Source organism: Malus sylvestris, chromosome 8 (assembly GCF_916048215.2).
Source record: "Malus sylvestris chromosome 8, drMalSylv7.2, whole genome shotgun sequence".
NCBI classification, from domain to species: Eukaryota; Viridiplantae; Streptophyta; class Magnoliopsida; order Rosales; family Rosaceae; genus Malus; species Malus sylvestris.
The window spans coordinates 13,518,699-13,543,710 of record NC_062267.1 but is presented as its reverse complement, the minus strand read 5'-3'; the positions used below and the strand labels follow the sequence as shown (position 1 = coordinate 13,543,710).

At 39.4% G+C, this 25,012-nt stretch overlaps 2 protein-coding genes across 8 annotated transcripts; both read right to left on the bottom strand.

Moving 5' to 3' along the window:
• Nucleotides 1–970: 970 nt before the first annotated feature.
• On the bottom strand, nucleotides 971–3,025 carry LOC126631134 (cytochrome c oxidase subunit 5b-2, mitochondrial-like). Its single transcript, XM_050301299.1, has 6 exons — nucleotides 2,725–3,025; nucleotides 2,400–2,476; nucleotides 2,255–2,305; nucleotides 1,668–1,737; nucleotides 1,486–1,565; nucleotides 971–1,337 (listed from the first exon to the last, which is right to left on the bottom strand). Exons 1-6 carry the CDS (start codon nucleotides 2,912–2,914, stop codon nucleotides 1,293–1,295), a joined length of 513 nt encoding a protein of 170 aa, XP_050157256.1. The 5' UTR covers nucleotides 2,915–3,025; the 3' UTR covers nucleotides 971–1,292.
• Nucleotides 3,026–3,707: 682 nt separating this feature from the next.
• Nucleotides 3,708–11,093, bottom strand: LOC126631128 (peptidyl-prolyl cis-trans isomerase CYP95-like). Of its 7 annotated transcripts, none has more exons than XM_050301284.1 (15): nucleotides 10,975–11,093; nucleotides 10,181–10,317; nucleotides 9,961–10,015; nucleotides 9,639–9,727; nucleotides 9,342–9,366; nucleotides 8,864–8,914; nucleotides 8,203–8,241; nucleotides 7,760–7,877; nucleotides 7,428–7,555; nucleotides 6,907–7,273; nucleotides 6,552–6,673; nucleotides 5,807–5,984; nucleotides 4,764–5,717; nucleotides 4,559–4,630; nucleotides 3,708–4,299 (listed from the first exon to the last, which is right to left on the bottom strand). In XM_050301284.1, the coding sequence occupies exons 2-15, from the start codon at nucleotides 10,256–10,258 to the stop codon at nucleotides 3,954–3,956; spliced, it is 2,622 nt and encodes an 873-aa protein (XP_050157241.1). In that variant the 5' UTR covers nucleotides 10,259–10,317; nucleotides 10,975–11,093; the 3' UTR covers nucleotides 3,708–3,953. The 7 variants fall into 7 exon arrangements, with proteins under 7 accessions (XP_050157241.1, XP_050157243.1, XP_050157242.1 ...); XM_050301286.1 differs by having other exon boundaries at nucleotides 10,181–10,266; nucleotides 10,975–11,022; XM_050301285.1 differs by having other exon boundaries at nucleotides 10,181–10,290; nucleotides 10,975–11,019.
• Between the last annotated feature and the right edge of the window lie 13,919 nt (nucleotides 11,094–25,012).

Genomic DNA, 25,012 nt, shown 5'->3' with positions numbered 1-25,012 from the left:
GCCTTGACTAGTAACTGGATGGTACCTGCTACGCCAAATTTGGCCTTGTTCTTGTCAAGCATTGCCAAACTACAAACCAGAGAGGAAGCTACTCTGCCGGACTCCGTCGAAGTCATGGAGGCAATTATCGAATTCAGGTGGTAAAGCAGAGATTGCTTCAGATCAGGGTTCAGGGACAGGTTGAAGAGGACAGACAACGAGAGAATCTGAATGCTGAAGATTTCGAGAGGGCAAGTAAGGCTGGGATGGCTCCTTCTGTCTGTGCAACCAAGTTCCTGTTTTGGGAACTCACCTTGGTGATGGAAACTAAAGTGTGAAGAGCCTTCAGCTGCACTTCAGGAGAGTCAGACTGAGTCTCCGAGAAGCACTGCCTAATTGCCTCACGTATCCAAGGAGCTGACATTGTTGGGAGTACTGGTTTCAGAGCAGGGGCAGGCATGCTTAAGCAGTCTTCAGGGTTGAAGCTTTGCATACAATTACCATGAAAAATGATCACACACAATTGAGCCTTGAGACAAAAATTAGATGATTCCAATGCTTAGTTGCATCAAATTCTTTGGATTAACCTCCAAAACTCTTTGGTCTTGGGGTCCCATAAGTAGCAGTTTTGGAGCATATTCCAAAGGCCAGAGACATTAAAATCCACAAATTGTATCCATTTTACCCCTCTTTTTATTGTCTTTGACATCAAAATACCATTCAGTACAATGAAATGATCTCTGCACACCCTTTTTCCCCTTCACACCCATGTTTACTTTTGCTCATTGATTATTATTTGATTTATTGAACGCAAAGATAAAAAATAAGTAAGGGGAAGAAAGCGGCGTGCAGTGATCACTTCCCAGTATGAAATAAGAGAAAAGAAGAAAACGATTGGAGCAACACAAGTTTCTAAACTGTTAATGTTGGATTTTGATAACACACAACAGCATCCTCGAATAGCTAAATACAAAGACAAGATTATGAGATGTATTACGATTAACACGTAGTCATTAATTTTTATTTTAAAACAATCTACTCAATCATTTTGATCTTCGTACACAATTCAAAATTATCAGCCACTCAAACGAATCCAGTTCTAATGAACTGACCATGAAACCAAAATTATCACCGACAGAAAAGTCGAACACAATCTCTTAAGAACGACGGATCACCGAAAAACAAACCAGAAAATAATTATTGAAGCTACACAGTATAAAAGACTGCCCCCCCCCCCCCCCCCCCCACCCCCAAAAAAAACAAAAAATCATGTAAATCAAATTTTTATTTGCGCAAGAAACCTGTCAGCCAGATCAATGGTGACCATCTGGAGGACCTCCTTTGCCAACCACTTGCAGCTGTTAAAAGTTTATCACAAATTGGATCAGTCAATTTATTCAAGCACCAGTTCATCTATATACTACGATGTATAGAGAAAGAAAGAAAAGACTTTGGACACGAAGAGGGATAAAAGGAAAAAGGAAATAGTCAGACTCAGCAAGTCACCTTAAAAACTTGGGTACAGACGGGGCATTCGTATGGCTTTCCTTTCTCCAGCCAAAACCACACGACATCATGCTCATCATCTGCAAACATAAATGTTCAGAAATTACAGTTAACCGTACCTTTGGAATGACTTGATTTGACCAGCATGAAAAAAAATTATGCATCTAAATGGAGAACTTTACCTCCTCCCTCAATACCAGGGCATCCGACTATTCTTTTGTCATAGACAGACTTGACGATCGCAGGTGCTTCCTATGACATAGAAAGTACGGTAAGATTAGTTACATGAGAAAGTTGATTGAAGACGACCACATATTTCCAGTTAAACGGAAGATGTCGTGCACAGATTTACACACTTTCACATCCATTTGACGTGTACATAAGGAAATGAGAGGCAGAGTGCAGGAAGAGATTTGATATTGATAAGCAAAAGTTTTTATTCCTTCAATGAAAAGACAGGATCCCGCAATTATTAGGAACTTCAAGAACAACCAGGAAACCATCGATCCATCGCTCTTTGGCGGTTGAAGGAAGATTAAGACGATTAGTACTACTTTTGGTAAGCGAGATGGCCATGGCAAGTGATGGCGTAGAACGGTGAAACACAAAATCTGGCAACATTAAACTTGCAATCATGGTGCAAACCACATTTATCATGTATACTTGCGAATGATGCAGCAAGAACAAGTCAGAAACTCTCGAAGATCCTTCCTATATACCGACTAACTATAACAAAAATGAAATCCAAGAGATGAAATAGAAGGACTACCTTGGTACCGAAAGGACCAACAGGATAATTGATTTCAAGAACGTCCCTTCCCTGCATATAATGAGATTAGCCAGTAATTAAGCAAAACTCTCGTATCTTTATAGAGTTCGATACAAATCACAACCCAGCAATCGTAATTATCAACCTCAAGCTCGGCAGCAAGTTCCTCAAGCTCGTGACCGGTAGCAGTCGGATTAGCTTCCTGAGGGTTTTTCTTCAGAGCTTCATACACCACAAAAAGAATATAAATCAAACGCATTATATATCAAATCTCCAATTCTTGAGACCGCTCAAAGTTTCAAATTTTGAGCAACAAATTAATCACAACCATTAGCGGGTAATCCGCCTTCTCATTTCGCGAGATCAGAGAATTCTTAACGTGCCTACGTTTTCCCGGGAACCAAACAGAAAGCAACAACCTAATCGAGATCAGAACAACGTATAAAAAACCCAAGGAACTGGAAACGCACGGGAGGTGGAAGCGGAGGCAATGTGGGGAGCGGCGGGAGGAGCGGACTTGGGCAACGGCGTAGACGAAGGGGAAGACGCCGAGGAGATTACGAACCTACGGGTGTGATTGAGAGACGAGGATCTGCGTGAGGCTGAGGCGGCGATGTTTTGGAGCTGAGCAGAGGAAGTAGATGCCACGCGCCTCCACATTTTCGCGGTGCGTCGTATTTGTTGGTGGTTTTTGACTATTTCTCCTCTGCCGAGTGCGGGGGTGCGATTGCCAAATTTTGTACGCGCGAGTCACTGAGAAACTCAACAACTGAGGATTTGCCGCTATTTATGGAAATTTGGTTTGTCGGGTCGGGTCAGTTATTAACATTTTGTATCGGGTAAAACTTGTAATTACCAGTTTACCACTGAGCTAAAAAGTATTTTTGTTGGATACTAAGCTAAGGTTGGGCAGTGTTTTTTTGGAAAACAGGCTAGGCAGTGTTTGGTTCATTCAAACTAGTTATTATAAGTTATTATATCTTCAATGTTTAATTCTTGTCTTCAATATCTATTTTGATTAGATTAAGGATTATGAGATTAGTCTACAATACCTACATGTATTCAGTACAATCATAATTTTGACGATCATATGGTGATTCTATTAAATGACATCAATTACAAAAAAACAAAAAACAAAAAACAAAACAAAAAACATAAAATAAATAAATAAATAAGTCAAATCTACCAAATGGAGTGAGAGGACTCAGAAATGCTTCTGGGTCGAACATCGAATAACGGAGTAAACAGTAAACATACTTCAATCTTAAATTTGCATTTCCATCAAATTTTCTAAGCACCGATATGCCAAATTCATATTTTTCAAAGTAATAAATAACGACCAAACCCCCGAGACTAGAAACCCTCAAAACCTGAAAAAGCCAATTATGAAAAAAGCACATTCCAAAGTACAGCAAAACCTGAAAAAGCCAATTATGAAAAGCACTTTCGAAAGTAAAACAAATCATACGAACTCGAATTAATGAGGCACAGAAATATGATGATCTAGCAGCACAAGATCCACAATCCTCACGGGTGAAATCCACCTACAATTAAAACAGCTTCAACGATATCACGTCCCTCAAAGTACCCCAAGTAATACTCATTTCTCAACACCGGTAAAATCTATCAATGGCCAACTCCATCAAAAGTGGATCAAAACATCTCCGTTGCTACTACGATGTCATCATTTTACACTCGACTAAGGGGAAACATCATCGTACGAAACCAGGCCCTTCTTCCCTTTTGGGCTTCCTGACGATGACCTGGACCTGCTTTTGCCCGTCCGAATTGGGGATCTGGAATCCAATGAGGACCTTGATCTCGACCTTGATGGGCTTCTGCTTCTTGATGAAGATCTTGCCCTCTCAACCCGAGGAGAGACGTGTGATCTACCCACCTCCACTGGAGAACGACTGCGGCTCTGAATGGGGCTACGACTTCGCACTGGGCTACGGCTCCTGATGGGGCTACTGCTACGACTATAGTTTCGGCTGCGGTAACGAGGGCTGCGTGATACTGGACTTCTGCTTCTTCTGCTTCTGTATCTGCAGATATGAGTTAAATGAAATCACCCGTCTCTATATGATCCAACCACAAACAAAATGACCAAGGGAGAAACACAATCATAAGGCACGAAGAAAGATACGTGGCCAAATCCCAATAAGTTTTGTCACAAATCCATTATATCTTTTATGGAAACTCGGACTCTACAAATTCACCAACATGCAATTCAACATAAGCAGCCTGAATGCTAGTCCAGCACAGTATATGAAGCAGCAGCTTATAAGAGGGTGATAAACATACCTAGGAGGTGTTCTTCTTGGTGGGCTTCTATAGCGCCTCGGAGAATATCTGGACCTTCTATAACTTGAATACCTAGAAACACAAATTGGGCATGCACATTATGTGCAATTGCAATGCAAAAACAAAGTTCGCAGTCAATCACCACATGATCTACACTAGACGATAGTAAAAGAACTTGCAAAAAAAACAAATGACTTGCAATTACCTGTCACGATCACTTCGACCACCACCATAACGATAAGATCTCACAGGAGGAGACAAAGAAGGGGTTCTGTACCTCCGTGCATAAGAGTACCGCTGACTGAAACCCCGCCCTCTTCTAACGCGCTTTGGTGAGGCATCAGGTGAAACACTTCTTGACAAGCTCCTCCCCCGATTTGGTGATAAAGGCGACCTTACCCTACGCGCTACTGGGCTAGGACTCCTTGAATAGCTGCGATGGTTATTCCCGCTTGGGGCCCTCAGCGGACTGCGGCTAGCAGTTTTCCTAGAACGAAACCTACCTGAACTTCTGCTTGCACTCCTTCGAGAAGATCTAACTGGGCTTCTGCTTCTTGATACTCTTACAGGGCTTCTGCTTGCACTCCTTCGAGAAGATCTAACTGGGCTTCTAGTTCTTGAGACTCTTACAGGGCTTCTGCTTGCTCTCCTTCGAGAAGATATAACTGGGCTTCTGCTTCTTGAAACTCTTACAGGGCTTCTACTATTTGATTTGTGCAATGATTTTCTTGGTGGACTTCTGCTTGTGCTTGAAGCTCTGGCAGGGCTTCTGCTAATTGATTTATGTGGTGGTTTTCTAGGTGGACTTCCGCTTATGCTTCTTGGAACTTTTACTGGGCTTCTGCCATATGGTGGGCTCCTGCTTACAGGGCTCCTGCTTATGCTTCTTTGAGACCGGGCTTTCACTGGACTCCTACCCTTCCAGCCCTTCATTGGTCTTTTGTTGAAATCTCTGGCTGGGCTTCTACTGCTATCGCTTCTAACAGGACTCCTGCTGATGCTCCTGCTCCTTTGAGGGGGAGGAGGAGGGCTTCTACTAACACTCGAACTCCTGCTCTCACTCCGTTTGCGACTTAAGCTTGGGCTCTTGGTCGGACTCCTCCTGGGACTAATACTCATACTCTTACTCATGGCCCTCTTAGGACTGAAGCTTCGGCTCCTGCTGATCAACTTTCAATAAAATACCAGATCTGGAAGAATCGGTAAGCATAAAGAATAACTGAGGGGTGACAAGAATGGAAAGAAGACCTAGATTTGCCTGGGTGATCATCAACTATGTCAGGCTGTCTATCTGCACTTTTGTCATATTTACCACCTGCAAGTCCATTGCTCTGCTGATCTCCATTCTCCTTGGGATATGCACCGTCTTTCACAAGCACTTCAGCTTCCTCCCTCTTCTTAAGGTAGATTGAAGCATCACCTTCGCCTGCAACAAGTGGTTGGTTTCCAACAGCAGAAATCACAAAAAACCATGAGAACAAAACACAAATCAATTAGTAAGACAATGAAAAACAGTGACACAGGTCGGCTTGGGGGCATTGACCCATTGTAAGAATGTCCTGAATCATCTCAGCTTAAATTCATTTTCCATTAAGCACAACGTTCAACATTAACAATCCAATGTCACAACAAAACAGATATTCAAGTTCAATCCACCAAAAGTAAAAATATAACAAGCTTGAAAAATGCAGGCCACATATGTGATAAGGATAGCTTTGACCCATTCATCAATAAAATGCTGAACCCCAGGACCCGTAGATATAGCAAACCCAGACACCAAATGCTATATTTGCTAACTTTCTCCAAAACAAATATCAACCCCACCCACCTAATATAAAAACCTAATTTGCAAAAGGAAAGGTAAACAAGAAAAATCTTGATCTAGAAAGATCATGTGAGTAAATAAACTACTATCATCTAGAAGGTGAGATAGAACAATTATCATAACGGATGTACCACAGCTCAAGAATGCCGAAGAAATTAGTTATAGTACCAGATTTTTCAGAGATGTCCTTCTTAGACTTTTGATCCTTCCTTTTGGCGTCAAGGCCATCATCTTCACAGCTACTTTCACTTTTAATTTCACTCTCAGAATCAGTATGACCATGTGATGCCCTTGAGAACAGAAAAAAATATCAGCAAAGTGAGAATTTAAGTCCTTATAAAACCTATACCATTTCCTAAACAAGGTTTCCTATTAAAAAGAACATATTAGGAGAGGACGTTAACTACTAAAAAGGCAAGGACTACTAGCCTTACATGAGATACTGCTCAAGTGGCAAGAACATAAAAAGTATTTTCATGTGAAAAACAATAAGGGTGAAACCATAAAACATTAAGCATACAACCTTTTTGATCTGATCTTAGATTTCTTATCATGCCGCCTTCGCTTTTTGTCACGCCTTTTATCCCGCCTCTTTCCGCGTCTATGCTTGTCTCTTTTAGAAGATCTCTTTCTTTTCTTATGCCTGTCATCACTTGAAGAACTAGCATAAGATGATGAGGACACATCTGAGTCAGACTCACTATCTGACTCAGATGACTCAGATTCAGAATCTGAGGAACTGTCTGATTCAGATGAATCGTATCTCCTTCTCCTCCTCTTCCTTCTATCTTTGGAATATTTTTTGTGTTTAACCCTTCGCCTCAGTTCATGACTATTAGCTTCTGAAGAAGCATCCTTCCCAACTTTCACTTTACTTGCTCTCTTTATCTCTGCACATACAAACTATAAATAAAAATAATAACAAAGAAAACGCATGGTATCAAAGGAAAAGTTAGGGTTTTGATAACCCTTAGATACCAATATTTTTTCATATTGCTGAGAAATTAAAAGACAACACCGAAGTAGTTTCTCCATAACTGTTACCTTCGTTATATTCGCCACAATTGATCACTTTAACTAATACAGTTGGATTCCCATCTTCATCGCCCGCATTTTCAATCTTTTTCAGGACCTCATGCCCTTGTGCAAGCTTCCCGAAAACTATATTCTTTCTGTACAATGATACACAACTGTAATTAGACTGAAGAACCCACAACCTCTCATCAGATTTTTAACAGTCTGAGGAAATCATAAGTCACCAACAACTTTATAAAACTGCCTACTAAATGGCAAAAAGTAAGAATATTTACAAGCAAACAAAACCAAGTCTATAGTAAAAGAAAGTAAAAAAAAAAATTATGAAAATGAAAGCATACCTGTCAAGACTACGATTAGCTGCAAAAGTGATGTTGAAATGAGAACCTAAAGAGTCACGAACAGCAACAGGCATAGATAGAAGGCCAGGTCCAGAGTGTTTGAGCACAGGTGACTCATCTGAAGCAAAGTTAACTAACACTATTAATAATCAGAAGCATCCCCAAATTAAATAGCATTGAATTAATACTTAACTAGACCTGAGAACACGCAATTTCAAGATAATTCTACGAGTTCATAGACTACAGTTCCCTGAGTAGTGAGTATTACAATCCCTACTCAAGGAAGCTTGTGACAGTGAGACATGATCACAAACTTAAAAAAGCAGGGACAGGGGGTGAATAGAGCTATAACCATAGTTTATTGATAAGCAAGAGTTGTAATTTTGCTTATAGAAATATTGCACAGACATAGATATTGATGCAGATACTGTTGTCACTATTACCTGGAAACTTCTCACCATAAATGCTTTCACCAGCTGTGCCTACAGAACAAACATAAAAGACCAGTAAAACTCAGACTCAAGTCACGTTAAAAGAGACCTTCCACCATGCTTTGGTATTACCAGGGTATACAGCATTACAAAAATAATGTCATCATTGGTAGTTTTTTTTAATATTAAGACAAATCAATTATTCCACCGAAAATTTAAAATTGCGGTTTTCAGTTTGATTAGCCATAAACAATTTCAAGAAATAAATATATCAAAACACCTGATACTGCCTATGCAGCCAAGATGCCCTTTATGCTTCTAGGTCAGCTCACCACGGATTGATCCTGGTCCAAGTCTAAAGACATTGTGTTGGGGGGTGGGGGTGTGTTGGAAGGGAGTTGGAATTTTTTGTGTTTACAACCTATTCTAGTTATCTATCTCTCCGCCTAGTTCTATGCCACTTCATTTTTAGCTCAAAGCGAGACCCTTCTAATTCTCCAGAGCCTTTAAATGACATGACTTATTAATTAAATCCTAAACCATAAGCCCAGGATAATAAGATAAAAGGCATTTGCACATACATAATGGAGCCATATTCTTTCACTGTTAACAAGAAACAATCAGAGTTATAACCTAGCAAACACATTTAGGACTTGATATCCAATGATTATACCAAAACTAGAGTATTTGGTCGACTCGGAATCCCAGGAGCACAAAGCAGCATCTGTAGTTTCCAATATAAATTTCCTAATCAGCATAAATATAATTCTCTGTATTGTCGGTATATGGAAGCCTAATTGAAAATGTTTATATAACAGCATTTATCTTAAACAGGCTGCATTCTGCCATCTCATTTTTGGTAATTATATGTTCAAACACTACTATAAACATCATGCTTGAAAATAAGTCTTGCATAACCGAAATCAACACTTTAATGCTTATAAAATTTCTTGAAATTCTGTGCTTGTTTACTTGAACCAACTTATATCAACACTTTTTTTCTCAGTCCATCTTCAAAGAAATAGTGTTTTTAGTGATAAACATGAATTCAGACAAGAATGTGATATCGATTTTGGCCCAGATTTAATGTGCAAGCTGGAATGACACATTAAATGTAATGGCTGCAGGAAAGAGATAATTATAATACTTACCGTCTCTTTTCACAAAATCGCCACCCTGCAAAATGGACATCGTTCATTAACCCCTATAAGTTATAAAGGAAATGTGAATACAAAATTGGTTTGGGCATGACAAAGCTAGTAAATTTCAAGGATATACAACTTAGTAAGTACAACCTTAAAACTATATCACAAGAAAAGCAGTCGTGACCATCAGCCCTGTATCCTACAGCATAAACAAGGGTAACTGATAGACAAACCACTGCTAAGTCATGCTCAACCAAAAATTTGTATGGAAGACGAATCTAAAAGTAAGATGAGGAGGCATACCTGTGCGTTATAACCTTTTACAATACGATGGAAAAAGGACCCTTTGTAGTGCAGTGGTTTTCTACTTTTTGGACCAATTCCCTGCTCTCCTGAGTATTCAATAAAATAACAAATTTATGAGAACAGAAAGCCTTCTGATTTTAGTATGATAATGTATAATAACATCCCCAAAGAAGGAACAAAAGTGGAATCTCAGAAGCAATACAAGAAATTGATTATACGAATTGTTCATGTCCATAGAGCAATTCATGTAATCATGGTGGATACAGAATCCCATATAAAAAGTTAACAAATATGTTCTAAACGAAATGATATATATTACCTGTACATAGAGCACGAAAATTTTCTGCAGTCTTGGGAGCAACATCAGAGAAAAGCTGTAAAGCAATCACCAAAAAAATTATAAAGGTCTAACTCATTAGGAAATGCAAGAATTGTCACATAGGAGGAGCTGAGACGAACAAGAAAATCCACATCATTCATTACACAGTTTACACCGAAAGAAAATATCTAGACTGAATATATGTGTTCATGAACAGTACCTCAAAAACCATTCTTTCATAAGGATCGCCATCAACGGACACATCCATAAAAACAAAGGGGTTCTTCTTCTTCGTCATTCGTTTGTCTTCGAGAAACAAAACTCAAACCACTGATGTACGGAATTAATTGCACCTCACTGAGCCAACCACAGTGATACTAATAAATTCAAAGATAAAACGGAAAAAGAAAAAGAAAAAAAAAAAAAAAACCTATTCAACTATTACTCAATCACCCCATGTACAAATATGATGCGTTCTAACTGTAAATAAGTATTTCAAGCGTCAGAAAAACGATCATTTTCACCATAGAAACCATTGCGGCTCTACCCAAAACCAGCAACTAAATCCACTTAACAGAAGCAGGAATCTAAGCATGCAGACATATATTTAAGTTCCAAGTTACTAGTTAGATTAAATCTGATCATCGATCCAATGCAACCGTTTCGTAGGCAAACCCAGATCAGAATATGCAAAAGCAATCCCTAACAATAACCAAATCAAGCTCTCCTTAAACCCTAGCTAAATTTCCACAACCCCTAAACCCAAATGCATGCGCAAAACATGATAACTGCATCATCGAACTAAATTGAAAACATATTTCACTTTATTTCTCATCGAACTTTCCAACTAATGAATTTATGATCATATCAACAACAAAACTAACGAAAAAAATAACAGAACTCCAAATTTTCTACAGCAACCATGCACGTACGGAGCATAAAAATGCGAATAAATGGGGAAAAATTAGGTTTTTAATTGAGAAAAGAGGGGTGATGAAACCCTAGTGAGTTCACCTGAGAGACGCAGAGAGCCACAGAAAAGTGAGGAGACGAGATGAGAGAGTGAGGCCTGTCGAAAAATACCTAAAGCTCCTGAGAAAATATATAAAGGGGTCTGGCCGCTTCTGCTGAGCGAAGTTACTGGACTGTCCCTGTTCTTCTTTGATAGTGGTACCTTGACAATATTGCCCCTCGTAGGTTTTAAATTTATTTTTTATTTTTATCAACGATGAATTTGTTAGACTAGATAGTCAACGGGGTTCGAATCTATAATCTCCTCGTGAGTTGAATAATTTCAATTTTTTATTTATAATCTCCTTATTTTTTCTTTAAGCTGGATAAAATGTTATATTTTCATATTTGTGAAAGGAAAATTTTTGAATATTTCTTTTTTGGTTTCTGACATTTGTATATTTGCTTATCTTCATATTTATATCAATTTTTGAGAAAAAAACAATCGTATTTATTTGTAGAGGTCTCTGTAGACCTGATTTTATTAGTAATTTTAGTTTTTTGTGTACCTTAGCGAATTTGGACCTTTTTTGCTTGATGGAAACAAAGATAGATTTAGATAAGGCCCCTAGATGTTTTTATGGAATGTTTTTTTAATAGGGTTCATTGTGTTGCTTGCTTTGGAAAACTAATAAGTCTCGTTTGGCAATTCGGACTGTACTGACTATTTCAGTCAAATAAGATAATTTGTCCTCGTTAAATTAATCGCACGTTTAGTGTAGAATCGAACTAAAAACCGACTATGTAGTAATGCATTATATTTTATGAAAACAATGTCCGTACTAGTTTTAAGAAAAAAATTGTAAATAAAATGAAAAAAAAAAGGAACAAAATTGATATCCTAGAATAATCCAGAAAGGGGCACTGCCTTTCTTGTAGTTGATCTTCTGCAAACAATCTGTTCTCGTTGATCTTCTGCACACAACCCAGAAAAGTTATGGGAATGGGTGTGGATTCATGGCAAATCGAGGCACCATGAAGGTGTGGAATGAAGCGCAGCTGACAGTGAGATTTCGGCGAAAGGGCGACTTGCAAGTCGTTGGGTTTCAGATCCTGTTAAGGAAATCGATTAATTGGATTTACATCGTGGTGGTTCGTCGCAACCTCATAAATAGAGCCAAGAAGCTTCATCTTCCAACCCTAATTAATTTCACAGAATAAAGAAGCATGATCGAACACTTCCATGGAATGTGAAACCTGGAGACATACAGGGAGAGTGGAACTTGGAGTCTAAGCATTTCATGTGGGAATTCGTACCTGAAATTGGAGTATCTGAAATTTTCCACTCCAACAGTTGACGCCGTATGTTGGAATTTGTCCAAAAGGGAAAGCACAATCATTATCCGACGTTGTAACCAAGAGCAACAGTAAAACATGGGAAATTCCTCAGAGGGTCAAAACATGGGAAATTTTTAGAGGCGTAGACAACTCTTCACTGCCATCGCTGTTGCCGTCGTTCTCTTCCTCGCCTTCGCGATCGATGACAGGTCCCCCAAAGCAGATACAGCTCTTCTACAGCGACAGGTATAGTAAGTTCCGTAGGGACCAAAGGGCAGTCTCCATGTTGGAACTTGTAACCCATCGGTATTGGTGGTCTGCGAGCATGCCTGCCAGGGCAAGAGCTTTATTCTTAAACCAGCTTTTCGGAACTTCGAAAAGAGTGGCGGATTTCAAGTAGCATTTATACATCATCCATGTACAAAATGGCTATGGTGTTGGAATGCACCATTTAAGACAAGTGCACCGGATGAGACTGAATACAATCTATTACTATTGGATATTGATGCTTTTGATCGGACGGGAACATATATTTTCCTTGGTGGTTCACTTGATTGTACGGGTGGAATACTAATAGCCAGGGATAATATGAATAGGGATTATACATGAAAAAGATCGAAAACCTACGTACACAACATGTGTTCAAGGTTGCAAAGCAAGGAAACATGCTCAAAGCTCACTCTTGTGACACCAAGGGCAATGAAATTGCCTTAATAGATAAGAACTATCACATTGATTTATAATCAGTTTCGTATTCATGCAATTCATGGTTTTTGTTTGGCAAAGAAAACTGAGAACACTGAATCACTAACATGGAATCTCAACTTATTTATCACTTACTGTATCACTTATGTCAATAAATAATATGAGTAAAGATTTCACTATTAATGTCGTGGCCTCATATTGACAAGGCTAATGGGGATTTATTGGAATTGTGCTGGTAGTGGAACGTTCCAATTTATGAGAATATGGAGAGAAAGTGGAAATGTTTCTATAACACATCATTTGGTTGCATATTGAAAAGGAAATTATTCTGCAAGCACTCATGGCTTAGAGCACTCTATTACTACATAAATTCATAATCGAAGATCATAAGACCGTCATTTAGAACAAATCAAGGCCGAAGGCCCAAGACTATGGGAACGTACAAAAAGTCGCCTTGAGAAGACATGAATGCCCTCCAAGCAACAATGGGGGCATAAATTTATACCCCAGACATAAGAAGAACTAGTAAAAGGTTTGTTTCTAGACTCTTTCATATCACTCAATAGATTTGTTAATTGGCCCTAAACTCTTATTTAAAAAAAAAGGCAACTCTAATTAATAATTGCTAATCAAACTGCAAAAACAACAGAGTGAGCTTCAACTGTGTTCAAATTTCTGAATCAACAGATTCAAAGGTCTTGATATGCATTATTAACCAAAGGCATCCATTACATTTTAATAAAAAATTTCCCTAATGGACTGCAATTCAGATACAGTTTGAAAGATCAAATTCAAACATTGAAGCACTCAAGCACTCAAGCAATTTAGGTAATGCTTGAAAGATGAAATTCACACACTAAAACCACTATGCAACATATTCACATGAGTCACAGTAAGAACTTACTAACCAAAACTTTACCGCAGCCAAACGCTAGGTCCTTTCCATTAGTTAAGTAAATTTTACATAGCTGCATTGACATTGGAATAAGGGAAATAAATTAGTAATCTTAATTTTTTTTTAATGAACTCAAAAAGATTTCCCAACTTGCTTGTTTTCCTTGCATTAACAATTATAAGCACAGAGGGGAATGGATATTTCCCAACAAATAATGCAAAAACCAATAATTTTTGTGGTTGATGTGTATAGCAATTGTATCAGAAAATCAAACCTTGAATATCATACAACGAACATGGCTCTGCAAGTAGCCCGCTTCAAGCGCGATGGAACTCTGATCTGACTATCCCATCATGCCACCTATAGAAAATACCAATTGATAAAGAGTCAATATTCGATAAATTTATCTCACAATTTTTTTTATTTAAACCGATTCTTTTTATATGGTTCATCACATAAGTGATTTCTGAGAAATCCAAGCAACTAAGCTACTGGCAGGATTTGGAGATAAATCTCGAAACGGTATGCAATTCAATGACAACTGAAAGGGCTGAAAGGGAAGTAGTGGTATTGGTGATATTAGGATACAATCAGAAAAGCATTGAAATGCTTAGCTTTTAGTCTAACACATTTTTCTTCTTTAGAGAAGAGAGGCATGAGAGAGCAATAGGAACATTCTAACAGGATTTTTATAAACTAGATTTGTGAATGAATGTTGGGTTGGGCCACTTCACAACAGGTGCTCACTCTCACTCTAGGTTCCAAGTTCCACACACACACACACACACACACACACACACACACACACACACACACACACACACACACCAATATTATTACTTCAAAAAACTACTAATTAAGAGAAATAAGAAACTATATATATATATCTATGTGTGTGTGTGTGTGTGTACAATGGAGCAAATACGGATATTAGTAATGGTGGAGATCAGACTCCCAACGAATCAGATAGGTGAAAAAGAGAGGAAGCAATATGGGTCATACATGAATATGTACAGTTTTCCTTCTTCAACTAAAGCATTTAAATTCCTCTAATCTTCACCTTTTATAACCATAAAAACAACAATCCCAGATTTTGGGTTGAACAACCAGTCATGGATATCCCACATCAAATCCAAATAAGAGGAATAAACAACTTAAAAAGCAGCAACATTGCTACTTGCTAGTCTTCCTGACACACCCTGACCTAGAAAGGTCGAAGCATGCTGGCCATCACCGTGAGGTGACGTAAACATAAGGGTAAGTGATGTAAAAAGTGAATAAAGTTAAACTAATTAGAACTAAACAGTGAAAGAATGCGCAAATCGTGGGGTGAACCCACTACAATTATTCAGAGCGTAATAGACAGTGAGACTACAGAAGAGTAGTCAAAATAACTAAAGTACACTTATTACATAACAGTGATAAGTTCGTCCGTCTAAAACAAAAAGGAAATGTCAGAACTGCCGAGATTCCTCGAGTGCTACAAAGAGTACAACTATCTAGGTCCTGGAGGGGCGAAAAAACAAAGTTGAGTGGGTCAGTAAAACAATGCTTATAAGAAAACCTTTATCTTTGTATATACTAACCCCTCGCCGTAAAACAAGTATAGTTTCCTTAAAACATACTACATAGATATGTGAACGATAAATCAACAATACTATAACAGAGTTATAACCCAACATATGCCAAGATATGATGTATCAAATGCCACAATAATATAATCATGTGATAATCATATATAGCTAAGTGTTCATCCATCTAAGCTGACACACACAAGTCTGAACAGATAATTTCTGACACAAACAGGACTGGGTGTAATCAATATGCTCTAGTGCTACAATCACGTGAAGGCCGGTGCAGAAGCACGATCACATACAAGTCGGATTGTCTAATACAATCTACCCGACATGACTGGCACCTAACTTGGATCCAAGGTGAGCGAACGGTGCGATGTGAACATACACATGAAGGACTGGCCCTAGCCCTAGGGTGAGTACTAACACCAGTGCAGCAAGATGAGCATGTACAATTATATATATGAATGTCATGACAGTAATATCCCAACCATATAGCAGCATTTATCACAATTAATATCACTATAACGATACTTGGCAAAATAAGCGTAAAAGTGAAGTAAATACGCATTTATGGAAACTATAAATATGTATAGGTATAAAAATAACTACCCACTCACAAGTACGTTGCTGGGTCGTAGCCCCCGAGCCTAGCTTGGCTTCGTAAATCCTCGGGATAAGTTTCCCCTATATGTGAAATAACTAAAATAACATTAATTAAAGCACATAACGGAAACCTAAATAAAACCCCCATAGTTTACTCAAACCTAGGGTTTAAATATATGAAATCAATCTACTCGACGTCACGGACACACACGTGTCGATCACAAGTCAGCTGGAGGCCGGATGCACCGCCTAAAGGGGCTGTACAAATTGGCCACACGCGCCTGCAAGTACAGGGGTACTCGCCTTCCTCGTGAATTTCTGCAGTTTTGCAGATTTTTGGGCCAACTTTCAAAGCTTCTAACGAGCTCGATTCTCAACCAAAAATACTTCTACAAAAGCCAAATTAAAGCTAGGAATGTGATGTATCGATCCCATTTCACCGAAAGTTCGAATACGGTCCGTGTTATTCAAGAATTTGGCCTGAAAGTGGCCAAATGACCACAGTTGCAGATTTCAGAAAATTGGAAATTTCTTCCTAACTTCTAGAGTTGATTTCTAACTCGTTACTTAACCAAACTCAGTGATTCAAAAGCCATTTTGAAGTTAGGAATGTAGAGAACAAGTTTGTACCTAATAGGAGTCCAACTGTGGTCGAGGTTGACCGGAAAAATGGGTTGAAAGTGACCAAATGGTCACGGTCTTTGACTGAAAAACGTGCAGATTTCTCTTCTTAAGTTTTCTGTGTAAAACCATACGTTCAAAACACAAACAAGAGATCAATATCAACCCCTAGAATTGAAATGAAGTTTCTAAAGGTTTCTCGAGGCTTACCTGAGCTATGAATGGCCTGAAAATCATTATATCGAACTCCTCGAGTCGAACCTTCCGAGTTGGATGACCAAAACTCAGTCAACACGTGAACTAGGGGTATGGTTGAGTTCCTGGGGTCGAGATGAGCATGATGGTGTTGTTTGCTTGATGTTTGTGTGTTTTGGTGTGGTTTTGTGAAGGTTGCAGAGAAGATGAGAGAGCTCGATGAGGGAGAGAGAGAGAAGAGAGAGGAAGAGAGAGAGAGTGATGTGAGGTTTGCTTTTCTGATTGGTTGCTATAATGTAGGGATAGATGGGATTGGTTGAATGAATAATGGAGGGGATGCACGGGTAGGATAAAAAGGGAATCCAAAGGATAGGATTTCAGATTCCCTATAGTAAAAGAAAATCGAAATCCATCTGAAGTATATATTTTTACACTTTAAAATCTACGCCGACTCGTACTAGTGTGTACAATTTAAATGCGATAGCGAGAAATAAAATGAAAGCAATAAGAATATGTCCACGTCACTTGCCAATAAGGGCATAATCGTCAAATTACATATTTGGGGAGAAATTACATAAGAAAATTAGGGACGGGTCATCACACTTCCTACATGATCTAAGAATATAATTAATTAAATAGATATATGATCACATTGACCATAAAGTATTACCTGCAACTCAAAAACTAAAAATAAGAGAGAGACTTTGTGGAAAACTTGAAATCCCTCACCCAAAAAACTCAATGCACAATTAGATCATTAGGCTTCATGTCATATTGTTTTTCGTTTAAGAAAACCTTCTTGCAGTTTGTCGTTCAAAAAATCCTACTCGAAGTAAAAATTAACAATAGTAAGTTATAGCAGCAGAAAGTATAATTAGTACATTAAATTCGACCAAACATAAAACACAATTTAACTAATATTCACATAATTCAGTAAATTCAATACCACATCAAACTTGAGATTCCAATAGGTCTAAATGTGTCAAAACCTTCTCCATATTCAACTTCAATTGCTTGAAAATACCAAAAAATAGAGCAAAATCATAATTTCATCAAAATTACTTACCCAAGGATAAGTTAAAAATAGAAAATAATCAAACCTCAGAAGCTATGGGTTCTTAAGCACCATGAAAATTACAAATTAAACCAAAACTACAACTAAAAAAAGGAAACATCAATTATCTAGATATATAAATTTATCATATGAATTACTCTCCACTAATTGTATGTTCCATTGAGTAAAGCAACTATTGTACTTCTAGGCTCATCGTCCCTAATCACATTAACCTAGAAAAAATCTAACATCAAATTGTAATTCAAAATTGACCCAAAAAAATACAACTTCAAATCGAATTTCCACACAATAAATTCAAAATCCCATCAGAGAAAATCAGATGCTAAATCCAAAACTTGCATTCTCATTAGAAAAAAAAAAATGGTAAAAAAATCTCTAAAAAGAAAAACCCAAAAAAGTAAAAAGAACTTGAATACCTGAGAATGCGTGGATCCCCGATGAGCCGGTGGCAGTGGCGGTCGCGAGTTGTTCTCGGCTACTATAAGCTAACTCAGAGCATATTCGTCGGGTATTTTGGCTGCAATCCACCATGGGCTCTCGTCCTCGGCCACCTTTGTTTGCAGGCGAGAAAGAAAGCTCTCCAGATTTTGTGAATTTAGGGACTTATTTTACCGTAAAAATAATTCAGAGACTTAATTTTCACTGGGATGCTAATTCACAGATTAAATCGACAGTTCACCCTATTATATATTGTGAATAACTCACTCATGATTATACCCTAGTAACAAGAATTCATGTCTATTGCTAGTATGGACAATTTTCAGTATGCTATACATGAAGACTGAAAGCCACTTAGAGGGTGTGTACTCAAGGCTTTTGAGCAAAAGAAAAACACCCTGCATCAACTCTAATGGTGGCGAAGTTGCCTGAGAGGAAAGTTTGAACAGAATAATTGTAAAGGCAAGATGATGATGATCGGCATGCAAGCTCGGATCCCCAATATCGTGAATGAAACAAGGCTACATCGCTTTGATGATTTCCCTTGCGCTTGAACATTGTTGCTGGTAGAAATCAACATGTGAATGTTTAAGGCACGACAACTATGTGTGCCACACTAACCCGCGGTATATGCTACGGTCCAATATTTATTATGAACCGATGTTTATGAATATGAGACCAAAAATTGAAAACATAAAATTAAGGTTTATGAATTAAGATCGAAAACCCATGATCGAATGGGTTAAAAGCGAATTAAGATCGAAAACCCAAAATTGAATGGGAAAAGACCGAATTAAGATTGAAAACCCAATATCGAATTATGATAGAAAACCCAAAATTGAATGAGAAAAGACTAAATTAAGATCGAATGGGTTAAGACTGAATTAAGATCGAGAACCCAAGATTGAATGGGTTAAAACCAAATTAAGATCGAGAACCCAAGATCAAATGAATTAAGACCGAATCTAAATCGAAACCCAAGATCAAATGGAATCAAAAGGCTCGAGATAGAACATAAATATAGGCTGCAAAACCCAAAGATCAAAAAGGCAGAAGGCCCAAGATCGAGGGTTCAAGTCCCTAGACCAAATTATGATTGAAGCCCAAGACTAAGGGCGAAGGCCCTAGTTCGAATTATGGCCGAAGTTTAATTATCATGTGATCATAGCCAAAGGCTAAACTATGATCGCAGCGAAGGCTAAACTCATTTTTGAAGATCATCCACATGTTTGGTGGTATCATATCAATGACGTCACATGACTTTTTACAAAAGAAGGAAGATGATATGGGTTTGCAGAGAAAAAAAAGGGCATCTTTGGGTGCAAAAATTAAGGCTCAAGCAATGAGTCACTTCCCATTAATCCTAAATTTGGGGGAGTGGAGCTAGAATAAAGGAGCATGATCGAATACTTCCATAGAATGTGAAACATGGAGAAATACAATGAGAGTGGAACTTGGAGTCCGAGCATTTTATGGTTATAAAAACCCTAACAATCACACAAGAACGGGGGAATAGAGAGGTATGAGAGCTTTCTATATTTTACAAGTATCTTGAATAAACACTAACTTGAGCGTCAGAGTGTTTTATTATTGATCCCCCTCCTCCCTCATTGATAGCGAGTGAAGATGGTGTCTAAAGTTTTTCAACATGTTCAAGATTACGTGTTGATGGAGAATTGGAGTACCTGAAATTTTTCACACCAATCGTGTATTTCGTAATTGAAATCTAATTGCGCATTTTGATTCCTATCAGGTCGTAAACATGCCATAAAGTTAGTTGACAAGTTGGACTGAGGTGAAAACATTACAAATTATAAAGATGAAAAATATTAACCAAAAATAAAATTAAAAGAACGAAAGTGAAAATTAAAGTAAATTAATTCGGCCTTTAATAAATCTCAACTAATAGAATGCCAGAAGCCAACTTTGGTGCTTCACAAAAAATAATTAGACTAAAAAGCCCCTAAAAAATTATAAACTGAAGTAAATTATGAATCTAAATGTTCCATGGGCATTTGTGTAAATAAAACGAAAAAAATTTCACAAAAAAAAAGAAAAAAAGAAATTTAAACGTGGGAAAAGTTGAGAAAACTGCACCATGTTCCTTACAAAACAGTTTCCCTCAAACTGTGTAACTCCCGTAAATCCCATTTCAGACCTCATGCTTTCTTGGCAGTTAGAACTTAGAACCCTATATATATTTACCCAATTGGTAAAATTTAATTGGCAATACATTGCATGTTCGGACCCTTTTACCATCTAGGCCCATTTCCTTAGTTTATTCCCTTATCTAGTAGTGGATGGTAGAAGGATAGTGACTCAGCCTTTTGTACCTAAGTCTCTTGTCTGTAGTGAATGATGTGGGCATATAATCCTTACTGTGACTCCCTTTTGAGGATATGAATGAAAATCTGTTTTTACATTTCCATTGTCATTTTCCCTTTCTATGCATTTCTGTTTCTTAGTGCTGATGGAACCTACCATTTGGTATTCATAGCCCAGGTGTGTATCCATGGGCAAAAGTAAGGCGTCTATCACATTGGCTGATGTGACGGAGGACGAACTGGACTGTGAGTTTCAGCAACATCAGATCATCACCCAGCTCTAGGAATTCAATAGTCCATCTCAATGTTGACTGTTTGCTATGACGACTTGCAGCGCTCCATCATTGATCTCTCTGTCTATTGAATTCGTTAGGACCAAATGCAACAGACGATCCTGGACGAAGTTCGTGCTCTAAAAAACCCTCCCCAGCCCAATCCCCAAATTCTGATAAGATATATTCTCATTTCTCTAGGCCCCACCCCCTTCTCTGCCATCCACACTCCCATCCCACCACTAGCATGGGGTCTCTCCCCCTTCCAACCTTTCACAACAACCCAACCTACGGGATCCCATCTAACGGCCAGACCCTTGTCACTTCCATTCACCCCACCGTTGTCCGCCACCACCCAAGCTTTGAGTCGACCCTCTACCTCCTGCTACCTTCCCTTTCCATGACTGACCCCAATTCTTCTCCCTTCACCTCCGAACCCTCCTACACCCAAACCCCTTAACCCTCTTCCCCCACCTTTCTTGGGCACAAAACCCTAAAAATCAAACTTCCTCATTTTTTTGGGAGGACCCTTACGGATGGATTGCGATGGCTGAGGAGTTTTTAGACTATCACAAGATAGCCGAGCACCACCGAGTCATAGTGGCATGCCTTCACCTTGGCGGCGACTTGGCCTATTGGCTCCGTTGGTTCAAGATGAGGTTTCCCATCTCCTCTTAGGCCATCTTCACAACCCAACTACGGCAATGATTTGGGCCGGTCGACTCTTTGAACCTTAATATGGCCCTGTTGCACATTATGCAGACCACCACAATGGAGGTGTATGTGGGCCAGTTCATTTGCCTCTCATGTCACACTCCGGACTGGATCGACGCCCAACTCTTGGGAGCATTCTTAGGAAGTCTCAAAGACGGGTTGTAGGACGATGTCGTGGCCCAGGGACGGTCATCTCTAGCGTACCATTGAACTAGCTTAAATCTACGAGCACAAACAGGGTCGCCCACCAGTGGTGAGTCCTGGGAACTCCCGTTCCTCCCCCTACAATTCTAAACAATAATTTTCCCCTCACCCAACCAACCTAACCAACTCACTACCTCTCGACCCCCTACTACCACACCCAACCTTCCACCACCAAAGTCAATTATAAGACTCACCCAAGCAAAAATGCTCACCCGTCGAGAGCAGGGGCTCTATTTCAACTGTGATGAACATTATCGACCCGACCATCGATGTTGTCAATCACACATACTACTGTTACTGAAAGATAAGGAAGGTCCTGACCCTGTCCCAGCGACAGAGGCCCCCGCTCCCTACAGTGGTCGAACAACCAGAGTATCCCATCACCCTTAACGCTATCTCGGCCACTAAGCGTGGTTAGGGCCATGCGATGCGCTTGGAAGGATTCATTTTATTAAAACACCGATCCAGGTATTCATTGACTCCAGTGCTAATCAAAGTTTTCTCAACCCACATTTGGCAACTCGTTTGGGCCTGCACGTTGATCCGTCTCGAACCGAGGCAGTAATGATGGTTACAGGTCGTTGCTTTCGAACTAAAGAGATGGCTCACTAAGTTTCAGTGCGCTTTCAAGGCTATACATTTAACAGTGACTTCCACCTTCTCGCAGTGGCAGGCTGTGACATGGTTTTAGGAATGGATTGGTTAAAAACGTTTGGTTTCAGCGGATGGAATTTTTTGCTCAAAATTATGGAATTTTCAGTGCACGGGACCAATTATAGATTAATAGGGTCATCTAATCCCATTGTTCTAAGCTCCCCCGTGTCCACGGGTATTGATGTTGCTCATGGCAAGCCTCTCTCGGCTGTCATACAACTGTCAAGCCTTACTACCACATCTCGACAACATACTCCACCACCTGCCCCAATTAAATCATTCCTCACTAAATATCACAGCCTCTTATAGCCACCAACATCCTTGCCCCCATCGAGAGATAGATCATTGAATCCCCTTACTCACAGGGTTGGGGCCAATTAATGTTCGACCATATCGATACGTGCATGCCCAAAAAACGGAACTGGAGCGCCAAGTGGACGAGATGCTAGTCGCCGACATCATCCGCCCCAACTTGAGTCATTTCTCTTCCTCGACCTTACTAGTGGCTAAAAGTGACTCGTCATGGCATTTTTGTGTGGATTACAAATAGGTAAATACAGCTACCATCAATGATTGCTTCCCTATTCCTATTATTGATGAACTATTGGCTGAGTTGCAAGGCACTGTGATATTTTGTGAACTGGATCTCTACTCCAGGTACCACCAAATTAGAATGGATAAGGCAGACATCTATAAGATCGTGTTCCGCACACATGAAGGACAATAAGAATTCACAATCATACCATTCGGACTCACCAATGCACCGACCACCTTCCAAGCACTGATGAATTCAATCTTGAAGCCCATGCTCCAAAAATCTATCCTCGTATTTTTTGATGATATCTTAGTCTTCAATGACTCTCTGAACCACCATGTTTCCCATATAATGGCCATTTTCGACATTCTCAAGCTGCACAAATTGCATTTGAAGCCAACCAAGTGTCTTTTTGGTCAGGACTCGATTGCTTATTTAGGCTAAATCATTTCAGCTGGTGGGGTTAAGGTTGACTTATCCAAAATTGCAGCTATTATGGAATGGCCGATACCTACAAGTTTCTGGGCTCTTTAAGGATTCTTGGGCCTTGCTGGATATTACCGCAAGTTTATCCCTCATTTTGGTCTCATTGCTAAGCCCCTCACAGACTTGCTCAAAAAAGACAACTTCCTTTGGTCACAGGCAGTAACCACGGCGTTCTTGGCCCTCAAGCTTGCATTGTCCACCACATTAGTCCTGGCTTTGCCGGACTTCACCAAGTTGTTCACTATCAAGTGCGACGCCTCAAACGTAGGTATTGGTGTAGTATTGGCCCAAGATAACCATCCAATCGAGTTCTTTAGTAAGCCCTTGGCACCTAAAAACCAAACCTTGTCGGTGTATTATAAGGAGATGATGGCTGTAGTGTTTGCCATCCAAAAGTGGCGCCCATACTTGATTGGTCACCACTTCAAAATTCTCACAAACCACTAAACACTTACATACTACTTGGACCAACGGATTACCATTCTGGCACAACAAAAGTGGCTGCTGAAACTCCTTGGTTACAACTACATTTGGAGTATCGCCTAGGGGCTTTTAATGCAGCTACCAATGCATTGTTACGCCGTTCTGACCTACTATCTCTAATAGGGCTCTCACAACCACTATTTGAGTGTGTGTCCGAAATTCAGGCTTCCTATGATGCGAATCATCCCACGGCTGAGCTACTTAAGGCCTTACAACAAGAACCCAACAGTAAGGGCTTATTCAAGCTGCAAGGTGACTTGATATATTACAAGACCGACATTTTCGTTTCTTCAACATGCCTTGGTGTGCCTATGTTCTCAAGGAATTCCATGCTTCTCCATCTTCGGGGCATTCCAGTTTCTTACGGACTTACAAGCGTCTCACTCATAACTTTAATTGGCCCAGCCTAAAAAAGGATGTCAAAAGCTTCATGGCAACTTGTGATGTGTGCCAATGGACTCACTATGAAACCATTAAACCACCGGGACTTCTACAACCACTCTTTGTGCCTATCCAAGTGTGTACCGATATTGCCATGGACTTTGTGGAAGGTCTTTCCTCAAACCATGGAAAAAATGATATTTTGGTGGTTGTGGATCGTCTCTCCAAATAAGGGCACTTCATCCCTATCAAGCATCTATATTTTGCTCCCCAGATTGCAGAAGTCTTTATTCAGGAGGTGTTTAGGTTGCATGGGATGCTTGCTTCTATTGTTAGTGAGACCTGATTTTCCTTAGTGAGTTTTGGACGGTCTTCTTCAAACACTAACATATGGCACTTTGCAAAAGCTGCGCCTATCACCCACAAACGGATGGCCAAATAGAGGTTCTTAACCAGACATTAGAGTACTATCTTCGTAGCCTTGCCATGGACAAACTAACTACTTGGATTCGATGGCTCTCATGGGCGGAATGGTGGTATAACACCACATTTCAGTCGACCATCAAAATGACACACTTCCAGGCGGTCTACGGTTATCATC

Bases quoted from the DNA above. Each gene is read 5' to 3' on its own strand.
- LOC126631134 (XM_050301299.1), bottom strand. From the start codon at position 2,914: ATGTGGAGGCGCGTGGCATCTACTTCCTCTGCTCAGCTCCAAAACATC. The intron at 1,738-2,254 runs GTAGTCCTTCTA...TCTATGTCATAG, and splicing joins TTGGTCCTTTCGGTACCAAG to GAAGCACCTGCGATCGTCAA. The intron at 1,338-1,485 runs GTGACTTGCTGA...AACTTTTAACAG, and splicing joins TCTGTACCCAAGTTTTTAAG to CTGCAAGTGGTTGGCAAAGG.
- LOC126631128 (XM_050301284.1), bottom strand. From the start codon at position 10,258: ATGACGAAGAAGAAGAACCCCTTTGTTTTTATGGATGTGTCCGTTGAT. The intron at 9,728-9,960 runs GTAATATATATC...TTGAATACTCAG, and splicing joins TTTTCGTGCTCTATGTACAG to GAGAGCAGGGAATTGGTCCA. The intron at 4,631-4,763 runs GTAATTGCAAGT...TTGTGTTTCTAG, and splicing joins GGTCGAAGTGATCGTGACAG to GTATTCAAGTTATAGAAGGT.